Here is an 18,324-nt window from a genome sequence, read left to right on the forward strand (position 1 = left end):
CTTCCAACAAAAACACCATGGTACATTCATTCTCAAACTGTCCTTTGCGATCCTCCTGTCTGCTCATTACAAACCACTCTAATCAGCATATAGTGACAGCAACAGACGAGGTGCTGGATCTGCTAGGCTATTCCATGTCAGACATCATTGATCATTCGATACAGCAGTGCCTCCATCTTAAGCTATCGTCAGAGATATCATGTATACCTCAGTGCAAAATAAGGCACGCCAATGGCAGTATGCTGAACTTTCAAGTGTGCATACATCAGGATCCACTGGGAAGCAGTAGCTGTCTGGATTATTGGCTGATTCGATTATCTTCCACATCCTCAAACACTTTGCTAAGCTCAACATCTACAATAAATAATGCAACATCTGTGCTCTGTCTCAGTCCGTTTGGCACCATTGAGCAAATACAGGCTTCTCCCATCCTCAAACAGCCCCCACATGAGCTGTTGGGCAGACCCGTCATGGCATTTGTATACAAGGACGATGTGGAGCCACTGTGCGCCAACCTCTCCAGAATCTGCTCGTTGCAGCAGCAGCACCGCTATCACCATGTGGTGGATCCCCTGTTTATTCGATGGTCCAGTCTACCTTATCTGCTCTCCACCTCCATGCTAGACCACGAAGACAGCTTAAACTACGATTGGATGTCGTTTACACTCATGTCTGGAAACAGCAACAGCAACAACAGCAGCATGCGGCGACCTATCTGCATCTTGCAGCCATTACAAATACCAACGAAAGAAGCAACAGCATGTGAAGAGTCATTAGTGTTACATTTTTCTGTATTTGACCAATTGGTAGACTATTGCAAATACATGATCCAAGTAGCTGAAGATAGTAAAGTGTACATTATCGAGTTCTATCATCACGCTGTCTGCAGCCTCATAGAGCTGCTCTCCATTTTCATGCAACAACATCCAGCATTACAAGAAGCGGCACACCCAGAGGACGAGGCTCCATGCACCACTCCAAATGCCACACCAGCAAGTATTCACAGTGTCTTCTGGAATTTCGTCAAATCAAACTACATTTTGCAGAGATCTCTCACCATCCTGGAGTTCACTGGTCTTTTGGACCAGCATCATTATTTTAAGACATGCATCGAAACTGTATCTAACTGAAGCATCTACATAACACAATAAAAATTTAAATGGGTCACACCACATTTGATCATTATACATATATATATACATATATATATATCAACGCGCCGATTTCATTTTTTTCTGTTTCTTTTTCTTCTTCTCTCTTTCACATTTAAACAAAAAAGACGCATGGTGGAATTAACAGAGCAAGAAAAGCTTGAACGTCGTAGACAAAAGCGTCAACAGCGCATCTTACAATCTGGAGAGAGCCGTCTTGGTAAAATCACTGGCACTGCCTTCCGTAAGTGTATCTGTAAAAGGGCTGTTGCATGGAAGCTTAACCCGTGTACGTCTCTTTAGCCAACCGTGCTTCTGCATCACCCTCACCTTCGCCCTCACCCTCTACGTCCTCCATTAACAAGCCTGCTAGTGCCACCACCCATGCACCACTTTCATCCCGTACACAGCGCAGAGACAGCGATGATCCCAGCGAGGAATTAGGAGCACCACCACCTTTGAACGATATCAACACCATGATGAACCAACAGTTTGCTAGCATGTTTGGTGGTATTTCAGGTATCCCAGGAAGTGAAGGAAATCCTGCTGCAGCTGCTTTGATGGCCAACAGCCTACATGCTGAAGGACAACAATCCAACATGGACCCATTTCAGCAACTATTTGCTAATGCAGCAGCCGCTCAAGGAGGACAAGGTGGATTCAACCCTGCTGCTTTGTTGGCTACCATGGCAGGCGGTGGAGGAGCAGAGCAACCCATGACAGAGGAGCAGCAAAAGATAGATAGATCACAAAAGTATTGGAACCTGCTGCACTTTATCATGATGATCTTGTTGGGATTCTACGCCGTGTACACAGAATGGACCAGAGCTGGATCCGAAAGATTTGCTTCATTGCTGTCTAGTAATGCCTCTGTAGCCAGCTATCCTGCTATCCATGTGCCATTATTCTGGTACTTTATCACAATCGAATTAGGCCTTCAATCAGCTCGATTGTTCTATCAACAGGGCACCATGCCACCCACATCCACCATTGCAACATTGGCGACTCAATTGCCTCATCCATTGGGTAGCATCATTACCATCTTTCTGCGCTATCGCTTGATTTGGACTTGTCTTTCACAAGACATCTGTATATTAGTGTTCATTATTGGCTTATCTCAGGTGATTTCCAATGTATTTTAGATGATTTATATATATATATATAAAAAAAAGAGTTTATTTGATTAATATACACATGGTTTACTTTTTCGGCGAGGGTTTTTTGATATCTATTTAGGGTGTGGCAGCAAACACTTGATCAACAATAACATTGGATTGAACTCGAGGGATCTCAATGACTTTGGAAGTGCCATTTGCTGTAAAAAGAATGGTTAGAATTAGCTAGATTCGACATGCTGCCTCAACTTACAGAAATGAACAGCAATGGTGGGCTTGGTGGAGGTATCCAATGTCTTGTAGACTTCGTACTCAATATTGGGGTTGTTGTATCTGATGCGAGGAAGGTTCTCTTGTAAAAAGTGTCTATTATCAATGTTAGCAACTATCACTGACTACGGATTCCAGCCGACAAATGTACATACCTAGCACCTGCGCTCTCGTTCTTTCCCTTGGATGCAAATGTCAATGCAATTTTGGACACATTGGAAGGTAACTTGGCGGCACCAGGTCCTGAAGACAAGTGCTTCAAGATCTCTCGTGTGCTTTGTGCTGCTCTTAATGACATGCTGAATAAATATATGGAAATGGTGAAAAAGAAATTGCAATAAATCGACCAGGGGACTTCAAATTGAAAGGGTGAAGAGCCATTTCGACAGGTTTGAAGGGTATCCTGCGGTCACAAAAATGCAATAAAGTGGAGTATGCACTCACCCAACACCATCCATAGCTCCTGATTACCCAAAATACTGCTGCCAAGGTGTCTCAAAGCTTCTTGTTCCCGCCTGTGTATGTTGGCTTTGATTTAGAACACATGGTAATAAAAGTTACCTCATGAGTATGGGTGCGTTTGGAGCAATACGGTCACCCTTGGATATTTCTGACACAACAGCATACGGCGATAGAGATCACACATTACCTATCTATTCTCGAGTCAAGGAATTTGCCGTAAGCTATTGCCTGGTACTTTGATGCAACAAATTGGTCGTTTTACCGTTTTTTGACAACTGAAGGGATGTCACTAAAACCACATGTAAATAAATGATCAGGTTTATGAAAAAGGCATTGTTGGCAGCGTCGCCGCTGGTAGTAATGACAGAAGAGATGATGATCGGGGCGAAAGTTGTCGTGGTCATGATGATAACAAAACAAAAAAAAAAAAAAAAAAAAACTCAAGAAGGTTTTAGAAACGATACAATTGCCAGCATAGCAACCACATTAGCCTCAGCAATGCTCGACCAGATCTCTTTTGTCATCATTTAACCACCATCTGTAACAAAATACTACTAATAACAAAGTATCATCATCATAGCGGCTGAGGAGCTGGTGATAGACGTAGCATTTATGTTGAGTCAGTCTCTTAAATCAATCGATGATTTTAACCTGTGAATGGCATAACTATTGGCTCCTTTGGGACACTTTGAAAAATCTCCATATTGTACAATAGCAGAATTGGTTATTTGATTATTCATTATACTTTGCTTACTTTCTATTAGTCTATCTTCTATCTATTATATTTCTTATTCTTTATTAGTGGGACAATTACAAATTTAGTGCTCGTTTCATAGACAGATTTGACTTGGCTGATTTAGCTCTACTACTGTATATTATCCTTCTTTTATTTATTTATTTAAATTTAACTATTGAGGCACTCTTCTTTATTCACAATCTTGCGCCGTCTATTGGACACGTCGCGCGCCGTCATTGAAAGTCGTCTGCTGCGAGACAACAAAAACAGGCTACAAATCAGAAAAAATAAAGCATCCTTGTAATCCTAAACTGTTATTCGAAAGAATTCAACAATGTCACCGTCCGTGCTACCCCTCAGCAAGCTAATTCATTAGATGGCACTTAATCTCCCTCCTCATCATCTGCCACAATGACCATACCTTCTAGAACGGTCAACGATAGGGCTCCAATGATTTCGATTAGAAAGCAGTAACTTGTTTCTGAATAATAATATGGCGGTATGGTTAAACATATTGAGAGCTCTTATTCTCCTGACAGCAGTATGAATCATACTTTTGGCTTTTTTTAGGAGTGTACTGCGATATCTACAGTAGTGTATGACTTTTCTCACATAATAAATGCATTAAAAGGCATTCCTCACATAAAACTTTGCGCGGATGCCAGATGAAACTACTACACCTTATCTTGTTATTGCATAAAGAAGAATTCAAATTGCGTCTACTATTCGGATATGTTTTTATTACAATATACAAAATAATGCTTGACAAATCAATAGGAAATCAACTAGCTAGAATCCTTCGGTCCCTGAACCTCTGAGCCAATCAAATTGCTTGAAAACTCCGCTAACCTAAAAAAATTTTTGCGAGGGTTTCCCCCTGTTTTGATGTGAGGCAAAATTTTAAGCTCCGCTATATAGCAATATAGCTGTTACTATCATCAAATTTCCCCCAGGTGCTAGAGCATGCCTTACTTACACCACCTAGCTTTAAATTCAGGCATTGAGACCTTCAATCATCACTAAAGTAAGTAGCGATAACCAAATGGAGGCAGCCTATCTACCTCTTAGCCTCGGATAGAGTCTTGTTGAGCTTCAATGATAGGCATATCCACACAACGTAAAAAAAAGGTATGCTTCAAAAGAAACATAATAATCATAAAAGAAAAAAGAAAAGAACATAATACTATAAGAGTATAGTAGTATGTAGATAAAAAAGAGACACTCACACAAAGCGAGTCAAAGAAAAGCATAACAAACACAACATCAAAGATGTTTAAAAAAGCTCGTTGCTGTTGCAAGAAAAATGCATGCATGAGCAACGTGCATGGTAGCAATAGTCGGATGTAAAGCAACATGACACACATACGCACAACTGCAAAAGCAACAGTGGTATCATAAGTTTGCGCTACAACATAATGACTAATGCTGTTTCATGTAAAGCTACAGAGGAAACACTACCAACAAAAGAAAAAGAAGAAGAAAAAAGCGCAACAAGGCAAACATCATGAATGCATTATCACGAGAAAGGAAGCAATAATATAAGCGTTCAAAGAAGTTTTATATTATTGCTACCAGAAGAAATAAGATACTTACGACTTACCACAGCCACAGACAGACCAGAGGATACACAATCACCAGAGGTAGACCAGACAATGAGCATGCACCAAACACAGTAGATCAAAGAAGACCATATTATCAGCAGCAGCAGTAACACCAGCACCGTAAAAAAAACCGAGGAACGAGCGACACCACAGAACGAGCATGCACCAGAGACAGTAGACCAGAAAAGACTGTATTAGCAGCAGCAGCAACACCAGCAGCAACACCAGAAGCCAGACCATCAGTAAGACCATCAGTACGACCATCAGTAAGACCAGAAGCAAGTCCATCAGTAAGACCAGAAGCAAGACCAGAAGCAAGACCAGAAGCAAGACCAGAAGCAAGACCATCAGTAAGACCAAAAGCAAGACCAGAAGCAAGATCAGAAGTAACACCAGCAGCAATACTAGCAGCAACAACAACAGCGTAGAAAAACCGAAGAACGAGTGGCACCAGAGACCAGACAGATTAACGAAACAACCGCCCGAGATAGGGATCAAGAAGCCGCTACCAGACATAATAGACCAAAAAAGCAGACAGCAAATATAGCAGAGAAGTGATGGCAGCAGCACCCACGTCAAACAGGCAAAAAAAAACTATCGAAACCTAATAAACAAATTCGATTAGTGCTTGTTCTACATCTTTCTGTGCTCGTTATCGAATGGTACTTACTGTATTCCACTTCAAAGAAGCAGTATCAAGTACTTTTGACTGTGCAAGGCCGTGTTATCAGAAGCTAGAGTGTTATTTTCAATCAAAAGGGTCCCAAAACAGGTATGGTTTGATACTAAACGTGTTTTGCAAAAAGGATAAAAAGCGATGGTATGGAAAAATGAGAGGGCGCCCTATCCGACGTCATGACCAGTAGATTTGGTCTCAGTCTTCTGCCGTAGCAGCCGTAATTGCGGCAATTTAATTTGAAATTGTGCAGTGGTATTTTCGTGTTCAAACTTGACTTGATCTCACATCCTTTAAATGCTTTTGCTAAATTTGACTATGAAAGTTGTCGTCGAGACACCTTACTTTCTAATACATTTTTACAGAACTAAAAAAGCCGCATCGAATAGTGTTGATTGCATCCAACTTTTAGGCCGAAAATAATGAGCAATTTGTAAAAATATGAAAACAGGTTTTCTGTGAACATGTCAAGATCTAGCATACGTAAGCCTCATAGAAAGAGCTTCTAATGTTGCATTTCATCTTTACGATTAATTTGACCTAATATGTATCATAGGAAAAGTCTTCACTTTTGGGGTGAAAAACGCGATCGTTTGATTTTCAAGAATTTTCCTTTACAAATACTCATGAAAAAATGAGGATTTTCATGAATTTGCAATGACCTAAAAAAATTGAGATAAAGCATCAGTAAGTAAGGTGTAGCCAAGAAGTGTTATTTGGTGCTATTTCAAGCGCCCAAAACGCTTTGTAGCATGAGTTATTCGTGCTTGAAAATGGCTAGCTTTGAACAAGATTCGACCTAAAAAGTGGACGTAGTAGGCTGCGTTGCCAAAGGTGTAAGTAGATTACAGTCCTGTCTGATGACCCAGATGTTCTGCATTGTACGGCACTTAGTTTCTAAGTGATAGATGTTTTGATTCTAATTCTAAAACTAAATTTTTCTTTCTGAAATGCGCGATTGATTACAGTAAATTCAAGATTTGCGCATTAATGCTAGTATGTAAATTTGAATCTAACAACATGCTCAGATCGAACGAGATGTTTATCAGGTTAGCAGGACACTTTCGGTGGTTGTTCACAACAGAGATGGCACATCTAGTCGTGAAACTAGGCTTAGAATCTATGCACAATGTTAAGCACCCATATTCAATAGCGAGAAATGGCTGTTATTGGACGCACTAATTGGTCGGCTTTAGCACGATGAGTAGGAAAAAGCAATGAAATCACGTATCAAGATGGACTAAACAGAAATTCATGATACCTTGTTGTAAATCTGAAAAGTACGTGAGAATGGATGTAGGTTTACTTTCAGTAAGAATCAGATGAAGAGGAAAGGGAAGAATGAATGTCTACTGCTATTTATATGTATGATTTATGGATTGCTTACACACCCGTCTAGAATGGTGTTCTCATACTAAGTTTTAGTGTCAATCCTCACTTATGCTAAATGGTAATTATTTCAGGTATGAATTATCAGTCTAAATACCTTTAGTTGCTCTTGACAACGTTAATTACTTACATTCCTTATCTGCTATTATCTTTTGACATATAAAGAATAGCTTACTGAAACTTAGCTTATGTGAATATCATGGTTTGTTATCGTTTACATGATGTCGATAAAGTTTATTTACATATGCTTCATATGTGCATAGTTTATTACTGAGTTCAATCTACGATATTGTGATTCGTTCAGGAACAGTTATACGCGTGAATAACACATTTGGGTTTGGGTTCGTCAGAGATGGAGGCATGACGAAGTGGCTGATGGGCGGGAGTGCCAAATAAAAGGTTGGAGTGATGACCTGAGGAGTCCTTAGAGGGAAGGGATTTGAGAATGTTGATAACATCCTTCAGAGAGGCTTCAATGATAGAAAAGCGGTGATCAACGGTGCTCGAAGGTATTGAAATGAGACTCGAAGGTGTCAAAACGCTTCTCAGTCATTTGATTAATGCTGTTCTGTTTGCCGATGAAGATTTCAATGCTTGCAAGGGCGGAACCGATTGAGACAAGAATTTGTTCAGTGGAAGACATGTGCTTTGTTTTCAAACTCTTTAGAATATCGTAGAGATGCAATGGAACCAAAGTTTCGAAAAGCGAGAGAAAGGTGTGCGAGGCAGGAAAGTTGTCAAACGATTTCGAAAAAGGTTATGCTACTAGCTACATAACTTGATACGGAACTGAAATGCGCATCCAACGATACCCTGCATTCAAATGATGTTATATAGCTTGTACACAAGTATGTTTGCTTTTGATATATTTTCTTGGTTTACTGAATCTGCGACATTTTACCTATAGTAGTTTGTTCATCATCTGATGTCTTACTACGTGAAGCTGTAGCACCCGCTTCCATGGCGCTACACAGCCGAAAAAGTCAGTACCAACCAAATTGTCCAAAATCAAACGCGCCATGCTAAGTTTTTGCTACAATGGCACATATAAGCGTCTTCTTGTGCGCCACCATTAGTGTTTTTCTCATTGTAAACTCGTTGAAAACACAATTTTTGAAAGGAAACATTGCAGTATGTACGCAGACGAGATCTCATTTTGTAGAGTAAACACAAAGAAGCAAAATTTAGTTTAGATAGAGAAGAAGCCTTGTTAAATTAGCAGTTTTACTGTTAACAGTGTCGAAACACTGATTCGTTATTATTTTTCTATTACGAGTGTTTATGCTTCGGATGGCTCTCTACCTTTGTTTCACTTCGGTGAGAACCAACTTACGCAACGACAGCTCGCGCTACCAATCGCCCATGCGTATCTTATCAAAACACTGCTACTCTTATTTTGACCCTCCACTTACACATGAAAACCCTTCATATTATCTGTGGATCCAATTCTTATGTGCTGCTCTGCAACTATATACACGTAGCTACTTCATATACGGGCAAGCAGCATACTGGTATTTCCCCCTTTTTATTCCTTAGTGTCCCTGCTACAGCAAAATATGAATGCATTTGAGCTGCGTTTTCTTGCGTTCAAGGCCGTTTTAGATTGCCAGAATAGCACCAAACAATTGATCTCATCCAGAAGTTACTTTCTGACACCTTTGCTCAACTTTTTGAGGACCAAAAAAAAATATGGCCAAAAATCAACCAAAAAGCATGAAGGGTATCTCATGGTTTTGATCGAAAATCAAACGATCGCGTTTTTGACTTCTAAAACGAAGACTTTTACTAAGGCATATAATAAATCAAAATGTTTCTCCTGATCCAAAGCAACCTCTAAAATCGTCTTTATGGGACTTTGATATGTAAAATCTCGACAATTTGCCCAGAAACCTCTTTTCATGTTTTCGTAAATTACTCGATAAGTTTATTCAAATCATTTATCTCACTTGTTACCATTGGATGCGCCTTGAAAATCGCTCTAAGAAAACTTAGAGAAGCATAGGATGATTATCATATTTTCCTTAGTCGAATCTGCTGAAACAGTTCAATCAAGTTCAAAATCATTAAGTCTTGGCCAATCTGGACAGACTATGAGTCCGGGGTTGAATTAATTTTGGCTGGTGGGGCTGGCTAGCAAACTCATCATGAAGGCAATACAGTAATTAACTCGAGAAACCACCTGTCAAATGTATTCAAATTTCGCAGAGATTTGCGTACTTTTGAGCAGCTATAGGTATTGCAACTGTACTGTCTGCCCTTGTATAAATTTCTTCCAATTATTCAGACATGGATCATGCTAGAAGAGTCAAATTTACAGTTGCAGATCATTTATGGGAGGGCTTTCAAGTAATAGTGAAAAGTTACGAAGCGAAATTTCAATGTATAGTAGATAGAACTGGAACTTGAGAATTTGAGTTTACTCTTCCATTGCAACAAGACCTTCACTTTTATAATGTTGACAAACTCGGCAAGGTGGAAACTTAAGGTTAAGTATTGTAATCCTTGAGCATAGATTAACAAAAGTGGCCAACTGCTACAACTTCTCAAAAATCTAACAATGATCAATGTCATACTTGCTCATGAAGCTTTGGAATATTTGGGCAGATATGCACCCAGTTTGAAACAACTGACACTTGCTAACTGCGATGTGGCTCCAGATTTTAACAACTCATACGATCAGGCCATCAATATACCTCATACTGCACTTTCCATCTTGTCGACCATTGCATCAGCAGGTTTTTTTATAGAAAAAAAAAATATAAAGAAAATAGACGCCAAATAGATCAATAGCGCAGTGCATTGATTTAGAGATACGCCACAAACTATAATCCCAGAAATCACATCCATGTCAAGCAAACGCTTTCCAGTGCAGTATTTTCTTCTCAAACCCGACAGGCCATCTACCTTTGAGCGCATTTGTAGAGAATTTTCATTGATAAAAATAGAAATTGGATTGCAATCAGTCATTTGCAAATCGCTAGACATGTTATAACTTGATCTTGGACCACTCAAAACGAAGCTGGTATCTGAATCCAACGGCGAATTCAGCATTCAATTGAATGAATAGGATGCGTCTTTTGACAAAAAGGCGATCTGGTTTCATTCAATTATCCATATTGACTGTATTTTCAATCACAATCACACATCCTCTTCGTAAACACTGAAAAAGCAGTATTCAACGTTGGCATCTTGTAATCAAATATCAAATGTGTTGTATCGTCGTTTAACTAATGTGCTTTATTTTCGATTGATTTTGGGTTTGTTGTATAATAGTAGAATAATGGGATTTATGCGTTCTTGCGGAATCCTTCTACTCTGTGTGTCTTGATAGTTGCAAGATACATATCAGCCAAATCACGGCAGCTCTTGTCTGTTGTAGCATAGTTAGCAATTGAATCTTTTGTCAAAGCACATTGAAAAAGACCTACAATGGTTGACACCTTCAGTTCTATAACATTCGTCTAATTTCTCCTTGATAATACGAGCTTCCATAGCCTTGACCCAGTCATCACGGATCTTTTGGTTACGAGCAGCGTAGATAGCTATTGATCATGTTAGGCATGTTGTGGTGATGATGCCTGTCTGTGAGTGTTTTGTTACCTTTACGATCGTTGGGGTCAACCTGGTCCAATGTAGGGACACTAACATTGCTATTGTCAGCTATTTTACCAAATGACATTGAAATCAAAATCTCACCGTTCAAATTGCTTGTGTTCAGGGTATTCCCAAGGCTCTGCGGCAGAAGACATTGTTATATATAATTAAAGAGTGGGGTGTAAGATGTTTGTTTAAGGGGATGAGTTATTCAAAATGTGGAATAAATAAAATCCACACAATTTACCCCGGAGAGACGGGCTTTTGAGAGGGCTTGGACAGAGAGTGGTGTGGGTTTATTCATGACGTCGACCTGTAAATGGATTTCCTGTTTGACATTACTACCACAGTGATGCTCAAAGAACATTAAAACTGTAGCGTAACTGCTTACATGTCGGGAGTGATGCCATCAAGCGGAAAATTAAGGTCTATGATTATTGTAAATGAGTAGAATAGCTGAGATGTTTATTGGAGCATTTGAACATCTACATGTCCATGGTATCTTGTGCTCCAAACATCTCATGTACCAACAAAACAATGAAATGGTTCAAGCATGTAACGCTGCACTGAAGTCTACGAACTAAGCAGACAGACGTATGCCTCTAAAGCAACATTTGCTTCTCGATCAAACATGAGAATCCTCCTCACGTTCAAATGTCGTCAAAGAGGAATGGTTATAAGCTTAAATTTCGACATGCATTATGAGATTTTCCACTCTGCTCCTCTAAAAGTGCCCGTATATCAAAAGAGAAGAAACTTCCAACAAGTTGGGTTGCTTCCATCCCATTTATCGTTCAAAACTTGATAATAAAACTGCAACAATCAGTCGCACAAGCGTTCAAGGCGACTATTTTTTTTTTTCTTTTTTTTTTTTTTTTTTTTTTTTTTTTTTTTTTATTAAACCCCTTTTTTTTTTTTTTTTTTTTTTTTTTTTTCGAACAAACCTTTTCAACATCCAACGTTCAATGCTTGGACATAATGTAAAAATGCCTAAGCCGCCAGCAGAGCCTAGCAATAAGAAAGTGTGTAGATCCAAGAATTTGGAGCTGATTAAAGCAAAATTGGGAAATGCATTGAACGCTTACGAACGAAGAGAGCTGATAAAATTTCTTGAACAAATTGGATCCTGCGACATCATAGCGAAGCTGCCCATCAGCATTTTGAGTTTGGTATGCCAGTACTTTACACCACACGAATTATGTCAGTTGAGATTAGGCAAGTCATCCATTTGACATGTCATGATGTGTGCTCGACTAATGTAGGCTTCTGTAGTATCTAAAGAATGGGATAGAAAGACCACTCATGATTGTATCTGGAAGCCTATATGTCAGGACTATGGCATCGTAGCTGCAATGCCCGTAACAACGATAACAGATACCGTTGTGTTGAATGAAGACAACAGTAACAACAACACCCTCACTTTTTTCAGCACATTCAAACGATCATTAACAACGTCAAGGAACTGGAAGCTCTTTCAAAGCAAACGATACGAATTACACTTTAGCAAAGGGCCCATCTTGAGCTTGCTAGTGGCTGATATAACACGTGTGTTCTCTGGCGATTTGGATGGATCTATACACGTTTGGAACGCTCAGTCGAACGAATATGTCACAGCATTAAAAGCGCACACCAAGCATGTCGCCTGTCTTGCGCATCACCAAGATATGCTGGCCTCTGGCTCCTCTGACATGACCATCGCCATACACAACATGCATACCTTTGAACAGATTAACGTCCTAAGAGGCCATGAAGGCCCAGTTACATCACTCGTATTTGCACCCAAAATGACACACAACGAAACACTACTCATCAGTGGATCCACAGACCGCACCATCCGTATCTGGGACACGGCCAAAGAAACATGTCTTCGTATTTTGCATGGACAAGAAAACACCATCATTTCATTAGCATTCTCTGCATCGATTCCACCAGAATACTGTCAATCTGAAGCAGACTCCTCATCCGTTAGAAACAACAAAGCAGGCTACATCATCTCTGGCTCCAGTGATCGCAATGTGTTTGTCTGGGACCTGAAAAAGTCGATATTAGATGATTCGCCCCAAGTAATCAACAGCATCATGGGCACGAATGGACCCGTTACAGCCATGGCCGTATATGATGAATCCGTCCACACCACACCCAAGCCAACGACAACAATAACAGCTGACAACAATCCCTACCTCCTTGCTAGAAAGCCCATCCGTATCCCACCGTTCGTTATTTATGCAGGCATGTCTGATCCCACTATTTCCCTCTATTCAATACCTGGCCTAGAAAAGACCTATATTGAGGCGCCTAATATTCATCGCGGCACAATATGGTCCATCACTACTGCAACATTACATTCTAAACTAATTACAACATCTGGAGATAGAACAGCCATGATTTGGGATTTGAAATCGCCAAAAAAGTGCACCACGTTGGGCGGCTTTGACAGTACAGTCGTATCATCTGCTGTCTCGCCGCAAGAAGAGATCTTGTGCTTTGGAACAGAGAAGGGCACCTTGATTGTCTTTGATCTGCGGGAGTTTCATTGATTGCTACTACTACTACTACCACTATTACTCGCCACCTATTGTAAATAAAATGGTGTTTATTATATAATACGTTGTATGCTTGAAAAGAATCATGGAATCATTTTATCGTTTTGCTCTTGTTCTGATGATGGTGATGTTGTTGTCGCTGTTGCTAACACTGCTGTCATTGCTGTGCCATAGTAGCTGGCAATATGTTTTCTGTCGTTTTCTTCAATTTGATCTCTCAATATTTGTTCATTCCACATTTCATATGAGAGTCGTTTCAGCTCCTTTTTCCTGCGATTTTGCTCCCACAAGGCAATTTCATCTTGACCCAATCTTCGCACAGGATCTGCCAGCACTTGGGCTCGCGATACTAAAGGTGGTCCAGCTGCATCACGCATGGGGATATATTGGTCGTCAGGTAAATCAAGTGGGCTCAAAAATGGCTGCTTACCGGGTTTGGTTTCCTTTAAGGGAGACTTTTCTAGTGCGCGTTGGCTCTTTGATGTAGTAGTGTTGGAAGTATCGTTCAGGTCAATGTCGATCATGGCTGTGTGGGGTGTTGTTGAGGAGGTTGGTTCAGCGTTTTCTGGGTAGCGAAAGATCTTTTTGAGCTGTTGACTCATATTATACACTGAAGACGACGCTGCTGGGTGTTCAATCATGCTGTCGTAGGTAGCTCCAAATACGTCCTTGTCCACCGGCAATCTGTCGAAGGCATTTTCCACTGGATCATCCTCTTCTTCTTCTTCCTCTTCTTCCTGGTTACCGCCCAGTTCAACAGGAATCTGAACAGGCGACTTGAAGCTTTGTGTTGGTGTGTTCAAAAACTTTTGCAAGGGATATGTGATGGCAGTGGGATTATACAAGGGATCTGCTGCAGAGGGTCTTGAGGTGGCTGTATTGGATTGCAAACCGGGAGACAAGTAGGCCATTTCATACTCTTTGCCAATATCAGGTGTATGATATGTGGAGGCAACTTGAGCTGCTGCTATGCTGTTGGGTTGAATGATACCATCTTCTTCTGTTTCACCATAGACAATTTCTACTGCTTGCGTCTTATTGACGGAAATAATGGCATTTTCGGAAGTGAATAGTGTGTGCTCTAATTTGGGTAACTGAAATGAGGATTGAGGTTGCAGTTGCTCGGAAATTTGTTGTGGTGGGTTGGTATTACTTGTGCTTGGTTTGCTGTTGCGTTGCTCCCAGCTAGTCAAGAAATCATCTTCATCGCGCTCAAATGCTGGTAAAGTGAGATTAATTATAGGTTGTTGCTTGAGTTGTTGCAGTTGTAAGCGCTCTTCTTCTTCCAGTTCCTGCTGCAATTGCTTTTGGATCATAGCCAAGCTTTCCGAGTTGTTGGTCGTGTTGGATTTGACAGATTGCATATCGTCATTGAGCCGTTGCTGTGATTTGATGGAGGGTTCCAAGGCGGCTTTAGGCATAATAGTAGTGGTGGTGTTCTTTACTGCTATGGGATCACCACCGCTCATATCTAAATCATGGTTATATTCGAGATCTGCCATTGACGTGTCTCGATCTCGGAGATTACGTCTTTTGGTTGTATTCTTCCAAACAAAGATGCCCACTGCAATACCAGCGACCACCAGTATACCACACACACTAAGCACACCTGCTTCGACTTTGCTTAGGCCAGTGGCTGTGGATTCGTCAATGGTCTCTCCCAGACCAGCAGAGCCAGAGTCAATATCTCGATCTTGATTGTATTTATCTTGCACTGAGCCGGCTTGCTCTTCATCTTGTTTAGCTGGTAGTCGCTCTATACTTCCACCGGGATGATTGGGATCTAGCTTCGGGTTGACTAGTTTAGCTTCATGGAAATCAGACAGCACATCAGGCGTTTCAGCTGCTGATACAGTGGAGAGAGGTTCTCCAAATGAAGATGAGCTGGATGTGATGAAGGAGGCTGATGTGGTTGTAGTGAAGTCTTCCAAACACTCTAAATCGTCTTCGTCACAGTCTTCCGCTGTTGCATAAGAGAAAGAGTGAGTAAAAATACAAGGCAGATTGAATGAGGTATTGCCTTCTTACCTGAATCAGTGGCACGGGCAATCAAGATAAAGTAGAACAAGACTAAACTATAAATCCAATATTTTAACATTTTTGTATATGAGGAATAATGAGGAAAACTAAAGAAGATAGTTCATTTTGACAAGCACTTGTTTTTTGTATATGTTGCTCGGAAACATTAAGAACACAAGCTAAAATTTCGTTCTAATTGCAACTTGCTACAATAAGCAATAAAGCGTATCACATCAACTCGGAGACATACATTTGACAGCTGGCTGTTTGGCCTGGTTGGAGAGTTGAAAACATCTGCTCGAGAAATCAGGTTTATAGCCCTTTTTAGTGCTTGTGAAGAGATAAGCAACAGCCTTCGTTTCACCAACATGGTCAGATTAAGCTCTCTCAAGGTATGACTACTTGGATGATGGTGAGTGCACTTGCACGATTATTGCCTTGAGCACTATAGTCGACTTCCCTTCATATGATGAGGCATCACTGACAGTAATGCAATGACAGCTTATATAGTTAAATTTGGCGAATTTGGCTTTTTTGTGTCATAATGGATCTGAACGATTTTACACATTGCGAAAACTGTTCCCAAGAAGCCGAGTGTTGATGGAAAAATACTTATGCGTGCATCTTTACCACAGTGCATTGCTTGATTTGAACAGAGAGAGGGAAAGAGTGTGAAACATTTATTTATATTCATACGAGCGTTTATGCTTCGGATGGCTCTCTACCTTTGTTTCACTTCGGTGAGAACCAACTAAAGCAACCTCTGAAATCGTCTTTATGGGACTTTGATATGTAAAATCTCGACAATTTGCCCAGAAACCTCTTTCCATGTTTTCGTAAATTGTTCGCTAAGTTTATTCAAATAATCTATTTTACATGGTACCATTGGATGCGCCTTGAAAAAGTACTCCAAGAATGTATTAGGCAGCATCGGATGAGCACCACAGTTTATATAGTCGAATATCAAAAGATAGTTCGATCAAGTCGAAAGTTGACACAATTGGACCAATCTTGAGTAGAATAAATGTTTTGGGTTTAAATTGATTTTGACGGCTGATGGGGCCGGCTGGCAAACTCAATGCCCTTTTCATGATGAAGGCAATACTGTAATAGATGCCTTTGCAACGTATAAAAAGTAGATAGCAGGTTACATAGCACTATCGTTAGCCATGCTTTTTTCCTTGCATTCTATATTTAATGATGCCAGTCTATCAAAATACTTGTTAGGTCAGCTCCTTTCCTTTTTTGAGGCTTTAAAAGTGTAAGGGATCATAAATTTATTACGTTACGATGAGCATTCCGACTCTTCGGTTGGTTTCCTGACAAATGCCTGGGAATTCAATTGTCGTATTAGAGTTGTAAAAGTTTCTAGGGACTGGGTATTTATTATATTATGATATTATTCACCGTTAAGGTATTGTAAGTTGTACTGTGGGATAAGGTTGTGGGGTAATCATGGGGGGGGGAATCGTGGTGATTGTGGACAACAAATTTCCCAATCTTTTGATCTTATCATGTCCATCAAGGCGCTTGCAGACCATTAGTTTCAGGAGAGGTAGGACGTTTGAGCGATTTCGACAACAGCCATCATTTTCAACAATCACATCAGCCATTCCAGCCATTCCAGCCATTCAAAATCATTTTTTCATTTTATATCATCATTTTTGAATCATTATGCCAACTCAAGTGTCCAAACAACATATATATCAACTCAAAGATCGCTTAGAAAAGTACAGAGAAAAGAACGAGCTAGTGGTAAAGTATCTTGAAGCCACCTATCTATACTGATGGTTGACACAATCCATCATCTAGACACAAAAAGAGCAGCAAGAAGAGATGCGACAAATAGAACAGGCAAAAATTAACAAAGAAAAAGAATTGGCATTAGAAAAAGAGAGAGAAGCACTCGCTGAAGCGTTACAGAGAGTAACAGCAACAGAAGCTCCAGGTAGATATGGCGCAATGGTTGCCAGCTGTGTTATTGACACGATTCATTTAGTGAAAACTGCTGCTCATTCACAACCACCACCACCACCTCCTCCTCCTCCTCCAATGCAACAAGAACCAGATTTGGCACAGCAACTCTTGGCACAGCACTACCAACAACAGCAGCAAATACTTTTACAGCAGCAATTACAACAGCAATTATTGCAACAACAGGCTGTTCAACATCATGCACAGCAGGCCGCTCAGCAACAGGCGCAACAACAGGCTCAACAGCAGTTGCAGTTGAAGCAGGAGTTGCAAGCTCAACAACAGTTGGAACAGCAACAACAGCTATTATTAAAGCAGCAGTTAATGCAACAACAACAAGTACAGCAGCAACAACAACAACAGCAACAACAACAACAGCAACAACAACAGAATGCTTTTCCCGCCAACGCATTTGGCTATTCAGCTATATCAGAGAAAGAAGCACTGGCATGGCTACGAAATGGCTTCTAATTGCGTTATTTCTACTATACTCCTGATGCTTTTGATCGTTTCCAGGCATCATAGCGCATCTATAACGCCAATTCACGATCCAATGTTAAATTCTCTACAAACTGCTCGTATCAATGGATATGGAGAGGATACATCATACAAACAGAACTATGTCTATTTATCTGACGTAAATCCGTCGAGAGATGAACTATTAGCAGAGCTCTCAATAGGGGAGCTCGTTTCATACACCAACATGAACGCCTGAGGTTCAATAATAATAAAAGTATATCCAAAAATTTTCTGACCTTCTTTTCTCTTTTGCTTTACTTGCACTTCTCTCTTTT

At 40.3% G+C, this 18,324-nt stretch overlaps 8 protein-coding genes across 8 annotated transcripts; 4 read left to right on the top strand and 4 right to left on the bottom strand.

Moving 5' to 3' along the window:
• Positions 1-17: 17 nt before the first annotated feature.
• Positions 18-1,130, top strand: ATC70_009849 (uncharacterized protein; the record flags this gene model as incomplete). The annotated part of the gene is made up of 1 exon (XM_064829076.1): positions 18-1,130. The coding sequence occupies one exon, from the start codon at positions 18-20 to the stop codon at positions 1,128-1,130; it is 1,113 nt and encodes a 370-aa protein (XP_064686278.1).
• A 153-nt stretch (positions 1,131-1,283) lies between these two features.
• ATC70_009850 (uncharacterized protein) lies at positions 1,284-2,293 on the top strand (the record flags this gene model as incomplete). The annotated part of the gene is made up of 2 exons (XM_064829077.1): positions 1,284-1,395; positions 1,455-2,293. The coding sequence occupies 2 exons, from the start codon at positions 1,284-1,286 to the stop codon at positions 2,291-2,293; spliced, it is 951 nt and encodes a 316-aa protein (XP_064686279.1).
• Positions 2,294-2,383: 90 nt separating this feature from the next.
• On the bottom strand, positions 2,384-2,834 carry PHO88_2 (phosphate transporter (Pho88); the record flags this gene model as incomplete). The annotated part of the gene is made up of 3 exons (XM_064829078.1): positions 2,384-2,466; positions 2,520-2,632; positions 2,692-2,834. 3 exons carry the CDS (start codon positions 2,832-2,834, stop codon positions 2,384-2,386), a joined length of 339 nt encoding a protein of 112 aa, XP_064686280.1.
• Positions 2,835-5,429: 2,595 nt separating this feature from the next.
• Positions 5,430-5,851, bottom strand: ATC70_009852 (Alkaline phosphatase; the record flags this gene model as incomplete). The annotated part of the gene is made up of 2 exons (XM_064829079.1): positions 5,430-5,739; positions 5,799-5,851. The coding sequence occupies 2 exons, from the start codon at positions 5,849-5,851 to the stop codon at positions 5,430-5,432; spliced, it is 363 nt and encodes a 120-aa protein (XP_064686281.1).
• Positions 5,852-10,687: 4,836 nt separating this feature from the next.
• ATC70_009853 (uncharacterized protein) lies at positions 10,688-11,149 on the bottom strand (the record flags this gene model as incomplete). Its single annotated transcript, XM_064829080.1, has 4 exons — positions 10,688-10,770; positions 10,829-10,942; positions 11,001-11,041; positions 11,097-11,149. 4 exons carry the CDS (start codon positions 11,147-11,149, stop codon positions 10,688-10,690), a joined length of 291 nt encoding a protein of 96 aa, XP_064686282.1.
• An 831-nt stretch (positions 11,150-11,980) lies between these two features.
• On the top strand, positions 11,981-13,531 carry ELP2 (Elongator subunit elp2; the record flags this gene model as incomplete). Its single annotated transcript, XM_064829081.1, has 2 exons — positions 11,981-12,209; positions 12,267-13,531. 2 exons carry the CDS (start codon positions 11,981-11,983, stop codon positions 13,529-13,531), a joined length of 1,494 nt encoding a protein of 497 aa, XP_064686283.1.
• Positions 13,532-13,620: 89 nt separating this feature from the next.
• Positions 13,621-15,635, bottom strand: ATC70_009855 (uncharacterized protein; the record flags this gene model as incomplete). Its single annotated transcript, XM_064829082.1, has 2 exons — positions 13,621-15,500; positions 15,566-15,635. 2 exons carry the CDS (start codon positions 15,633-15,635, stop codon positions 13,621-13,623), a joined length of 1,950 nt encoding a protein of 649 aa, XP_064686284.1.
• Positions 15,636-17,230: 1,595 nt separating this feature from the next.
• On the top strand, positions 17,231-18,001 carry RPL2_4 (60S ribosomal protein L2; the record flags this gene model as incomplete). Its single annotated transcript, XM_064829083.1, has 3 exons — positions 17,231-17,311; positions 17,369-17,504; positions 17,556-18,001. The coding sequence occupies 3 exons, from the start codon at positions 17,231-17,233 to the stop codon at positions 17,999-18,001; spliced, it is 663 nt and encodes a 220-aa protein (XP_064686285.1).
• Positions 18,002-18,324: the final 323 nt, after the last annotated feature.

The sequence above is a fragment of the Mucor velutinosus genome, assembly GCF_035048745.1.
Source record: "Mucor velutinosus strain NIH1002 chromosome Unknown tig00001563, whole genome shotgun sequence".
Taxonomy (NCBI): domain Eukaryota; kingdom Fungi; phylum Mucoromycota; class Mucoromycetes; order Mucorales; family Mucoraceae; genus Mucor; species Mucor velutinosus.